The following is an 11,474-nucleotide window of genomic DNA, read 5'->3' on the forward strand; positions in this document are numbered from 1 at the left end:
CCACTCTCTCAAAACACTTCATAATAATTGGGGTGAGTGCCACTGGCCTATAGTCGTTCAGGCAGGTGACCGGGCTCTTCTTGGGAAGGGGGATGATGGTTGTGGTCTTAAAGCAGGTGGGAACAATGTTCTGGCTGAGGGAGAGGTTAAAGATGGTGGTGAGAACATCAGCCAGCTCACTGGCACATGCCCTGAGAGCCCTCCCAGGGATGTTGTCCGGTCCTGCTGCTTTGCGGGGGTTGATCTTCCTCAGGACTGTGCATACCTGGCCTGGTGAGACAGTTGGTGGAGGGGAGGTGGGGGGTTGGGTGGTCTCGGTGTGTGTGTGCCTCCTCTCTGTGCTGTGGCTGGAGGTCTCAAAGCAGGTGTTGAAGTCATCTGGCAGGCTGTCTGTGGAGCTGATGATGCTGGTTGTGGTCCTGTAGTCTGTGATGTGCTGCAGGCCTTGCCACATCCATCCGGAGTCAGCAGTAGAATAGAAGCCATTCAGCTTCTCTCTGTACTGCCTCTTGGCCGCTGTGATGGCTTTCCTCAGTCTGTATGTCATAGCTTTGTACTCCATCTCATCGCCTGATCTGAATGCATGAGAGCGGGCACGCAACATGTGGCGTACCTGACTGTTTATCCAGGGCTTCTGGTTGGGGAACCTCCTGACTTGTATGGTGGGCACAATGTTGTCAATACAGGTACTAATGTATCCGGTCACATACTCAGCATAGTCCAGTACGCTGACAGAAAAGTCCTCTGAGGTGGCTGCAGCTTTAAACACATCCCAGTCTGTCTGAGCAAAACAGTCCTGTGGGATGCCTTCAGGAAGAGGCTGGGTAATGGCGGTCGAGTAGCGCGAGCTTTTAGCCTAGCATGGAGTCCTCCTCGTCTGCCCTGCTTGCGTCTCCGTCTCCGGGTCGCTCTCCTGGTTTCAGCCTGCTCGCTTGTGCCTGGTGCTCCGGGGGCTCCCCGTGGGCGATGGTGGCTTTCCTCGCCATTGTTATTGTTATTGTCACTGGAGCCGGAGTGAACAATGATTTGTAGCTCCTGTGGTATGAAACCAGTAAATTCCCAGTGGCTTTGTGAGTTGGCGATATCTAGCAATGCCTGTCTGTTGTATGTAAGCAGTGCATGACATTTGTGCACTGCAGAAGAAGCAAAAAACACACAAAAAAGAAGAAACCAAAGAAAAAAGCCGGCATTCAAGAGTGGAACACACAAACACATTCACCTCGGTGGGCGCCATGTGGGACTTTATGCTGTAGAGGCAGGATGTCTGCATCTCCAAGCAACCAGACAGCCTATTTACATTTTAACAAAAACCTGTTGGCCTGTTTTACACCCACACCTGGACCCACTTAGCATATCCCAAGTTCTGCTTTGTCATGGTGAGTCCTGCAGAGACAGGGGGCTCACAACCTGAGATGACTACCTGGCCAGTTTAGCATACTTATTAGCATCACACGCACAGGGGGCCTGAAACCCAGACCACCCATTGATCAGTGCACCTCAATCAAGATTAGGGTGCCGGAGACACACACACACACATACACACCTGGTCTAGATCACATATCACCAAGCAAGCACAGGCAGGGGTTGACCTACTCACTCCAAATGGCCAATAGGATTACAAAGTGTGAATTGGTGTACCTTTGTTTAGGGCAGGCCTAGCCCAGCCAGATAAATGCATTGTAAAACATAACTTGTGGTTCAGAGGACGGAATTCCTATGGGAGCCTTGTCTCTCTGATCCCAGCACTGGAAGACTTCACCTGTGCTCAGACTTCCAGTAAACTTTGTTGATTTTAAACAGTCCTCTCCTGTCTTCGCTTCTTGCGCTTCCAACAAAAGAATTGGGTTAATTTCTAACAAGTCCCAGATGGTTAGTTTGTGGTGGGAACATGATCTGAACCAACTACAGGGCTATAATTCAGCCTATCAGGTATTTACTGTAATGCTGTTGTGCAATCACAATAGTGTACAGTTTTTCTCATAGTAATATTCACCAGTCTTGATCTTCTTCCTGTGTTTGTTTTTGTGTTAAGACTCAATTAATCCATGAATGGACAGGAGCTTATAATGATGCATTCTGGTTCATTTAGTACAAATGAAAATGTCTCCCCACACAGAGTAAAATCCTGCCATAGAAAACAAGTCCTGTACTCATAAAATACTGGAGGATTATTTTCTTTTGCCGCACTTTTAAAATGTGTCAAGCCAAACTGGAAAATAGTGTAGCAGCATATCAGTGTAGAAGGTAATATCTCAAAATGATGTGTAGGAAGATTTTCCTCCTGCTACTGCACCAGGGTCAAATCTGTTTAGTTAGATGCTCAGAGCCCATCAAACAACCTCTGGTGTGCAATGTCAGCTGTCAGAAACCATCTTCTGCACTGTGAATGCACTGAGTGGCCTCTCCACATACCTGCCCCCATGCTACAGTATCTCCTGCAAATGTTATTTTACTTCCACCACAGGGGCTGATTTGGGTAACAACCTGGCAATGTGCTATTGGATATCGATTTTCTTCTCATAAAAGTGTTGTGTGTAGATATGCTAGCTGTATCTGTGCTCTATTAATTGGTTGTTGTCCAGCTATTGTCACTTGAAGAGAAATGTATTACCTACCAGACATATACAAAGTACCTGCCTTTTAGCCTCTTCCATTGATTCAGAGAGGGGCTTAGTTGGAGTATTAAAAAAAATCTAAAGGGATTTTTCACAAGACTGCTTTTGGGGCATTGAGACTGGCAGCTAAAACTCTGTAATTGGTCCTTGGTTCTTCTCTCAGTGGGACATAAAAAAGTTGATAATCAGCTCACAAGCCTGCTTGAAAGACTGCAGGCACTTGTTTAATTGTTGGGAGAACAATGGCTATCAAGCAAGAGTGTGAGGAGGGAAAAACAGGATGAAATTAAATTCTGGTGATGAGAAGCTGTGACAGAATGCTCTGCCAGGAGTTGAGAGCCTTGAAAAATGATTTGCCAGATGTGGAATGTATAATAAGGTTAATGATCACAATAGATGTTTGCACATCAAGAGCTGTCCTCCATGCTTTGTTAAAGGAAAGGTTTGGGATTTTTCAAGTTGCTGTTTAAGCAATATTGATGTGTCCCTGTGTACATGAGAATAGATCTTAGTTGTCTATTCTCCTACTTTCCACACTGATCCTGAATGTTTCCACCCAGAATGCCTCCACAATGAAAAAAAGATAAAATACACAACTCTCATTCTGTGCAAAAACTCAGTTCATCAAAAGCAGCTTCTGCTGTCCCACTACCGTATTTTTTGCACTGCAAGGTGCACCGGATTATAAGGCGCAATATCAATGTACGGGTCTATTTTCATACATAAGGCGCACCGGATTATAAGGCGCATTAAGTGAAACAAAACAGTAAGATAATTCAAACTTTATTCAACTCTTTCACAGTAACTCTCAATTTTGTTCAGTTGTAACACATAAAATACAAAACAATAAGCTCACATTTTCAGTTCATTCCTCTTACAAGAAGGTAGTTCTTGTGCGGATGGAGAGATTACGGCTTTTCATAAAACGGAAGCACCAAAAAGGACCTGCTTGAAAGTCATTGATCTTCATGTCACATGCTACCGCTGTTGCCTTGAGTCGAATAGAGACTGTAGAGACGCTTCTCCCTGCCGTTCTCTGCTCAATAACCCACTGTTCAATTTTGTCCTCTAACTGTGGCCATCTGGCTTTGTTCCCTCAGAAACTCTGTTTGGTCTTCTTTACTTGGCGCAGGTCATCTTCTTGCTTCCTCCACTTCCGTACCATTGATTCATTAATGTTGAATTCTCTTGCAGCTGCTCTATTCCCATGTTCTACTGCGTGACTGATAGCCTTGAGTTTGAAATCCGCTTCGTAAGCATGTCTCTTAACAGGTGCCATTTTGGGGTCCTTATACACACACTGTAATATTATGTTGAAGCACAGTACGTATTACTCCTACGGTAGCTGTAATGCTCTGACAATCCATCAAGCGGTGCGGCTTCGTAACTTCGAGGTCAGTAAGCACAACCAGAATTAATACATAAGGCGCACCGGATTATAAGGCTGTCGATTTCTGAGAAAATTAAAGGATTTTAAGTGCGCCTTATAGTGCGAAAAATACGGTAAGCTAATTCGAGTCAGTGTCTTTCAAAGTTAGTCTATTTAAGACAAATTTCCCTCTTTATATTTCTGTGGACAGTACTTCCTTGCTGAGCAGTGGTGGAGGGATACATTCTACTAGACACATGTAGGTTTGTTATTATTATCTGGTGTTTACTATCCAAATTGTGCTCAGAGTTAACGTGGAAACAAATATGTAACTTGCATATTTGACAGCTGGAATATTTTTGCAGTTTGCAATTTGGGATCCCAAAACCCACTTCTTTGTTTGAATTATATTTGTGCATGTGTCAGTCGCTTCTGGGTTTCTCATGTTTATTCCTGCCTCATCTGCACTTCACGTAAAAGAGAATATGGTTTGTGTCTGTAAGCATCTGGTGTGTTTTGAAAGAAAAAAGCAATGGGTAAAAGCTTCTTACAGATTTCACCTGAGAGATCCTGGAATGCTCAGAATGGACATAACTATACTGTTTGCAAAGCTGAGAGAGTTATGTGTATGTGGATCCAATTTCCACAGTAGTAGAGGTGCTGTGAGATAAACTGCAGGGTTGTGCCATCACCAGTCAGGTTAACAACAGCTGATTAAGGGGTAAGTGCAAATAAATCCATATATGTGTTGTTATTTATCAATCAACCAAACTAAAGATACCTGTGTGTAAAATAATGTTCCTAAAAAAGTCCACAGTGATGACAGTCAGTGGTTCACCTACAATATAACAGTGATGCTGACTCAGATTGCAATTTTGATTATGCATTTACATGAGTAAAAGGCCTGCTGCACATAATAGAACTTAGATGCTGCTACTATAACATAACCCTCCGTGGTAGCTCAGCAAGGTACTGTCCAGGGAAATGGGAGGTAAATTTGTTTTAAATAGATTGTAACTTTGAAGGATCCTGACTCAAATGAGCTTAGTGGGACAGCAGAAGCTCATTTGAGCCTTAAATGAAATTTGGAGTGAGTTTTTGCACAGAAAGTTGTGTATTTTGACCCTCATTTTCTGCAGTGTAGTCATGTTCTGGGTGGAACCATTTAGGGTCACTGTGGAGAGTAGAAGTGACAACAACTAATACCTATTCTCACAGACATAGGAACACATCAATATTGTTTTAACACCAATTTGAAAAATCCCTAACTGTTCCTTTAACTACAAAAAACACACAACAATCCTAATTATTCCTAATTATAGCACATAGTACATTGCTCCAAACTCTGAACAAAAGCACTTTTTAAGTTCACTTAACCAAGTTTATTTACAGTACAAGTTCATATTTTCTTCATAGGTTTGCAACCATGCAGATGTTTTGGTCTTAATCGACCAGGTTTTAAGATATGTGTCAGATTTCTTCCCCTAACCAACATGACATACTGTAAATGGAATTTAGTTGGTTACTCAACAGTGATATGACTTTCTAGGATCTTTCCAGTTAGCCAGATGAGATGTACAATATAATCTCTCCAGGATGTTATGGGTCTGCCCAAGGGTCTCCTACCAGTTGGATGTGTCCAGAAGACCAAAGGGAGGCACCCTGGAGTCATCCTGATAAGATGCCCAAACCACCTCAACTGGCTTCTTTCAATGTGAAGGGGCAGCAGTTGGGTTTTTCCTTATAATAGGTCTAGACCTGATACAAATATACTGAATTGACCTGAACTGAACTGAGAAGAAGTGGTTGAAATAATGATAAAATGATCAGGTCTTAGTGTGTCGGCATCATCTCTTCAATAAATGCAGTGTTAAACTACAAAGTGTTGTGATGCACCTGCAAAATGTTGCTGAAATAGATGAAAAATGACCAGAAATTGTCAGGTTTGCTCGGCTGCACCTGCCTCTCTCACCTCCCTTTCTTTGTTTTTCGGTCCCTGATCACGTCACCTTGTACACCTGCCACTTGTTTCCTTAATTTGACACCAGCTGCTTTTACTCAGTCCTTCACCTTATTTATACCCAACTCACTTTTCACTCCCTTGCTAGTTTGTTCTTGCTTTCTGCTCAACTACCAGCGCTATTCCTCTCTTCCTATCATCAGTTTTGTTTGTATTCAGTCTGGTTGCCCTGACTTTTCTCCTCGGTCATTCTCCACGGACAGTTACTCCGGACTATTATCCTCACCACTCTTCCAGCCTCCACCAGCCAGGTCAGTACACAGTCATCAGACTCCATCTAGTCACATCTCTGTCTACTCTGTTCTCCCCAGCCATCTATCACCCACCAGCCAGACCGGGGGTGACCCTAGTGTCTGTAGCTCAGCCTTCCTCATCATATCCACCCTTCATCTGTTGTTTTTCCTGCTAGCTGATCATCACCCAGTCCTACATTACATCACTTTTATACATCAACCTTTACACATCACTGTTTTATATTGTACAGCACTATTAAATTGCTTGCACTGAAGTCAGCCCTCTGGGTGTGTGTCTTTCTTCGCTCACTCACCCTCCGACGAGTGAGTGAATCTAACAGAAATTGATCAGGCTTCAAGTCAGATAGAGCTCCAGTTAAAAGATTAATGGACTGCACCAAATCCCAGCCCTGTAGATTCACTGGGGACATCACTGATGTAAGCATACTGACAAGCAGAAAATTAACTCCTTTGTAAACTTTGCAGTTAAGACATTTTTATTGTTTTTTTAAATGTGCTTTTTAAAAATTTTGTTATCTACATTTAATGCAGTCAGTGTGTGAAATGGTTAGCTTGTTTACATAAGATAAATCATGACAAATACAAAAAAGTGTCTTGTATCAGTTTAATGAAGAAAGTGCTTTTATTGTCATTGAAACAAACTCTGTTCTCAAAAATGCTAATCTGCTTTTCCATTCTAGTTTTGGTCTCTTTGACATTAAAATAGGTTTAAATAAACTTTTACAACACACCCAAGTTGTACATCTGGGAAAGCTCTAATAAAACAGTTTCTTTGCAAATACAGCATTGTCGTGTTAAATAAAGTCCAGCTCAAAAATGAAAAGCATAGACTAGACAAACTGAGTACATGAATTTAATAAATTATACAGTACATCCTGAGTGTTTCCATTAATTACAGTTAGTTGAGCAAACTAATATATAATCCAAGACCCAGTGCTGGAATGAGTTTTAAAGAACGGTTAATAAAACTGATGACAGAATGAATACCTTTTAACTGACTGAAATCGTTACATGGCTGAGGAAAAGGAGGTGAGAGCAAAGCAGAAACAGGTGCAGCACTTAGAGTAATATCTGACCTTAACCAAATTTAAGAATAATTGAGAGCACTCAGAAAGGATAGCTGTATTGCAACGGTCAGCTGCAGTGACACAGACCTGAGAATGTGATTACATTTGCTTTGGTAGCCTCAGAGTGCAAATGTTTTTAAATGCTTGATCACAGTTTTTGACCTCTCCAGAAAGATATTTTAGAGAAGCAAAATGGACCATTAGTAGGTAAAAGAAACATGGAGATACATCAGAACTCTAAAAGCACTAACTGTACCAGAGCTGAGTGGAGATATTTCACTTCCAATTCTACGTTATTGCTTTGGCTGTCAATCAAGTCTTGACTTTTGTTATGAACCTATGTACTGCTAGATGATAAAATGTCCCAATATCTGATTGTGTCTTCTGACATGTTACACTGATAATCTCTAACAAGTTATATAAGAAATAGCCAGGGGCTAAAATGTAATGTAATGAAATCTTACTCACTGACCAAGTAAGTCCAGTATGAATATGCTCCATCAACATTATTTCTTTGTGCATCATTAAATTGAGCTTAATTTGCAATGAAAATCAGTCATTCTTTAATTTCCCAGCTATGAAATCCTGACAGCTGGAGAACAAAGTTGGGAATTCTCTGCCTGGCCACAGGGGGATCATAAATAGTCTTTAACAGCTTCAGCTGTTGTATGCTGGTTAGCGGAGTAAGTGTGTTTCTACAATAGATAGCTTAGATATTAATAAAGAAATTTGCCAAATAGTTGGTGCCAGAGAGAAGGACAAACAGGCACTTATTTATGTGTGCCTGGACATGCTGGTAAAGCTGTAGGGTTTGCTTTGAAAAACAGATGCTTATTACTGTGCAGCACAACACCAGACACAACACAAATTTCATCTGCTTTAATTCCCTGAAATCCCAGTTCCCTAAAATTACATTGCAGGTTAGGTTCATTAGCAACTCTAAATTCCCTGAAGATGTGAATGTGAGGGTGTGTGTGTCATCCTGCAGCTACACCAGGTGAGCTCCACCCTGAGGAGGATCGACACCAACAAAGCCAAAGGTTTTGAAGCTATGTGCTGACCAAATGACAGGAGTTTTCTTGGGCATTTTTAACCTGTCCCTGCATTTTGCTTCAGTCCCTGTGTACCTCAAATCCTTCATCATTGTGCCTGTGCCCAAGAAATCAGCTGTCATCTGCCTCAATGATTACCACCCTGTTGCTCTGACACCAGTAATCATGAAGTGCTTTGAGAGGTTCGTCCTAAAGTGCATCAAGGACGTCATCCCTGTTGGTCTGGATAGCCATCAGTTCGCCTACAGAGAGAGAACCGATCAACAGAGGATGCTGTCTCAATAGCACTACACACAGCCCTGTCCCACCTGGAGCACCCTAACACTTATGTAAGGATGCTATTTGTTGACTTCAGTTCGGCATTTAACACTGTTAAACCCAGACAAACTGGCAGTGAAACTGCAAAATCTGGGAATGCCTGCAATGATGGGTCATTGGATTAAAGACTTTCTCACTAACAGGCCTCAGGTGGTGAGAATCGGAAGCTGCACATCATTCACAAAGATTCATTGTGCTATGCACAATGACGCTAAGATTCTTGAATGGTTGTCTGTCAGTGCCAGCCCTGGGATAGACTGGCAACCTGTACAGGGTTGACCCCGCCTCTCACTCAATGACAGCTGGGATTGCTCCCCGCTGTGATCCTCTAAAGAAAAAGCGCATATAGCTAATGGATGGATAATTCATCATTTTAAAAAATGCATCCAGTCCAAGTAACTGAGAATCAACTAATTCACTTTGTTTGCCTGGTCTCTTTCAGCAAATGTTAAGGGAGAACTTAAGAACTGATTCAAACATCAGCTGGTGAACTATGTTGGAATCAGAATTCTTTCCTAAAATCAGAAACTTTTTTAAATTACTTTGATCTTTAGGCTTTTGACCATCTTTTTTCAATTATCTCTGCTAATCTCAGAGAAATCTAACTAAATATTTGGTGGATATAGACATTTGGTAGCATGGGCACACTTGCAAGAGCATATGACTGGTTTTTCAGCTTGTGCATTTGGGGTGAAAGCAGGTTTGAGGTTCTAATTTAATGATGGTGATGATAACTTACATCTGTTCAGAGTTTTGACATTTATAAAACTAAATAGTTCCACTCAATTTTCTTGGTCACCTTGAACCTTAAAATAACCTTGATGTTTACAAAAGTGAGGACCAACAAAATATCTTGTTTTTCTAACTATTCTCTCCATGCTCTGGTATTTGGTCATCATAATGACAGACATGACCTCATGTTCACATAGGCTTTATCAAAAATACCTCAGCTCAACAGAAAAACACAATCTTGGGAAAATAATTGCCCTGACACATTGATACGCAACAAGACTGAAAAGGTGGAGGGAACAGTGAGCTGCAATCAGTCAGTTAGTGAAAAAGTGTCAGCTGTATTGGGAAGGGCGATGAAGTTTCGTCAGAATGAGAAATTAAAACTATTGCCAATGGCAAGGTAGCCTGATATTATCTTAAATTTGTAATCAGCTCTGACTTCAGGATCAAACACCCAGTGCAGTTAGTGTATGAAGAAAATTCAGTATTTTTTGGTAACCTTCCATACATCAGAATTCTGCATACTGTTTTGAGGCTCACCTGGAACAAAGCTCCCCTGCACCACCTCCTTGTACGCCCACCATCCTTCATGAATTTTCGGCTGATTCGGCTGTGCTGTAAGGTAAGAAGAAACACAAAAACAGGGACATCAATCACTTAGATCTGAAGTTCAGACAAGAAAGCAAAAACACAGTCCTGCTGTGTCCAGATAATCTCCAGCTGAAACACTGCAGTCTTTATAAGGATAGTCACCATTATTTGGCCAAGTATGTTACACACAAGGAATATGTTTCCAGTACAGAACCAGGGCAGCCATCTGCGGCGCCAACTCACACCGATGGTTCTAACCATTGGGGGCAACTTGGGGGTTCAGTGTCTTGCCCAAGGACACTTTGGCATGTGGACTGCAGACACCATGATTTGAACCTCCAACCCTCCGGTTGGGAGACGACTGCTCTACCCACTGAACCACAGTCTTTTCTGCTTTCACTGTTTTAAGATGGCTCACCAACTTTCTCAGTAAGATGCCTTGGCAAATAGAGTCTCAGGAGATGTCCTTGGAGCCAAAAGGCCTCCAACTGGAATTCAACTTCTCATTTCTGTTCAAATGATGGCACACACATGCAAACTCGTGTGATGCTGTGACTCCCTGTGCATTAGTATGGTATGAGATGTGGAAGGTCAGCCAGATTAGAGCAGGGTGGTGAAGTATAATTGAGGTGAGTAAGTAAAGGTCTCACTACCAAGAGAGATCTGTGACTGAGAATTACCCACTGAGTCTTCAGGATATTGCTTTTACACCTCAACTTTTTTTTCCTGTTCATTAACCAAACATGCAAAACAGGGCATAATCAAGGGTCTATGCGTTGCCCTGCTCACTTGTCTTTAATGGAAGTTGAGATGGACCAACAACTGTTCCCTCTGCTATTCTTTCCAAACAGCCTTGCTGCAATAACACTGGAGAACTGGTTCAGTTTGAAAGGGGTGGGCCAGCTGGACATGGCACAGAAGCAGCTATTTTTTCTGAGGGCTTTCGCCACTGCCATATGCTGAAAAGAAAGGAAAAAAAAATGGATTCATTTGTCGACTTGTTACTCAAAATGATAAATTGTTTCTCCCCTTTCAATGGTAAACAAACTTGATGTAAACACAACTTTTTGATTGGAGTACGCTTTGGCCAGCCAAGCAACAATAAGTTTCCAAACTATTAGAGGCAGGCTGAACCATGGCAAAGCTTATACTTAAAGCCCAACACAATTTCATTCATGATGTTTTTTTATGTAGTCAGTTTTCCCAGAAAGCAGAAGACTGATCAAAAAAGAAAAAAAAGTGCTTTATGTCATTACAGTTCCTTTTCCAATACATTTTTATCTGCTTTGAATGAAATAGCAGAATATAATTACATATTAAAATTGCAATGTGTAGCACTTCAGACATCAGGCCACTGTAAAATTTATCATAAAAATATACCTTGCCTGAAATGACTGAAGCCTGTAGATCTATCCCCAGTGGGATTATAAGTAATGTTGTTTGCAATAAAACACTC

The 11,474-nt window shown here is 41.7% G+C and overlaps 1 protein-coding gene across 2 annotated transcripts in view; it reads right to left on the reverse strand.

Moving 5' to 3' along the window:
* Positions 1-11,474, reverse strand: part of ca10a (carbonic anhydrase Xa) — a 514,312-nt gene that overhangs the window by 434,836 nt on the left and 68,002 nt on the right. For both annotated transcript variants that reach the window (XM_020608877.1, XM_020608878.1), the window contains exon 2: positions 9,968-10,042. In XM_020608877.1, the coding sequence (XP_020464533.1) occupies positions 9,968-10,042 (75 nt within the window). The remainder of the gene's footprint in view (positions 1-9,967; positions 10,043-11,474) is intronic.

Source organism: Monopterus albus, unplaced genomic scaffold (assembly GCF_001952655.1).
Source record: "Monopterus albus unplaced genomic scaffold, M_albus_1.0 scaffold96.1, whole genome shotgun sequence".
In the NCBI taxonomy this organism is placed as follows: domain Eukaryota; kingdom Metazoa; phylum Chordata; class Actinopteri; order Synbranchiformes; family Synbranchidae; genus Monopterus; species Monopterus albus.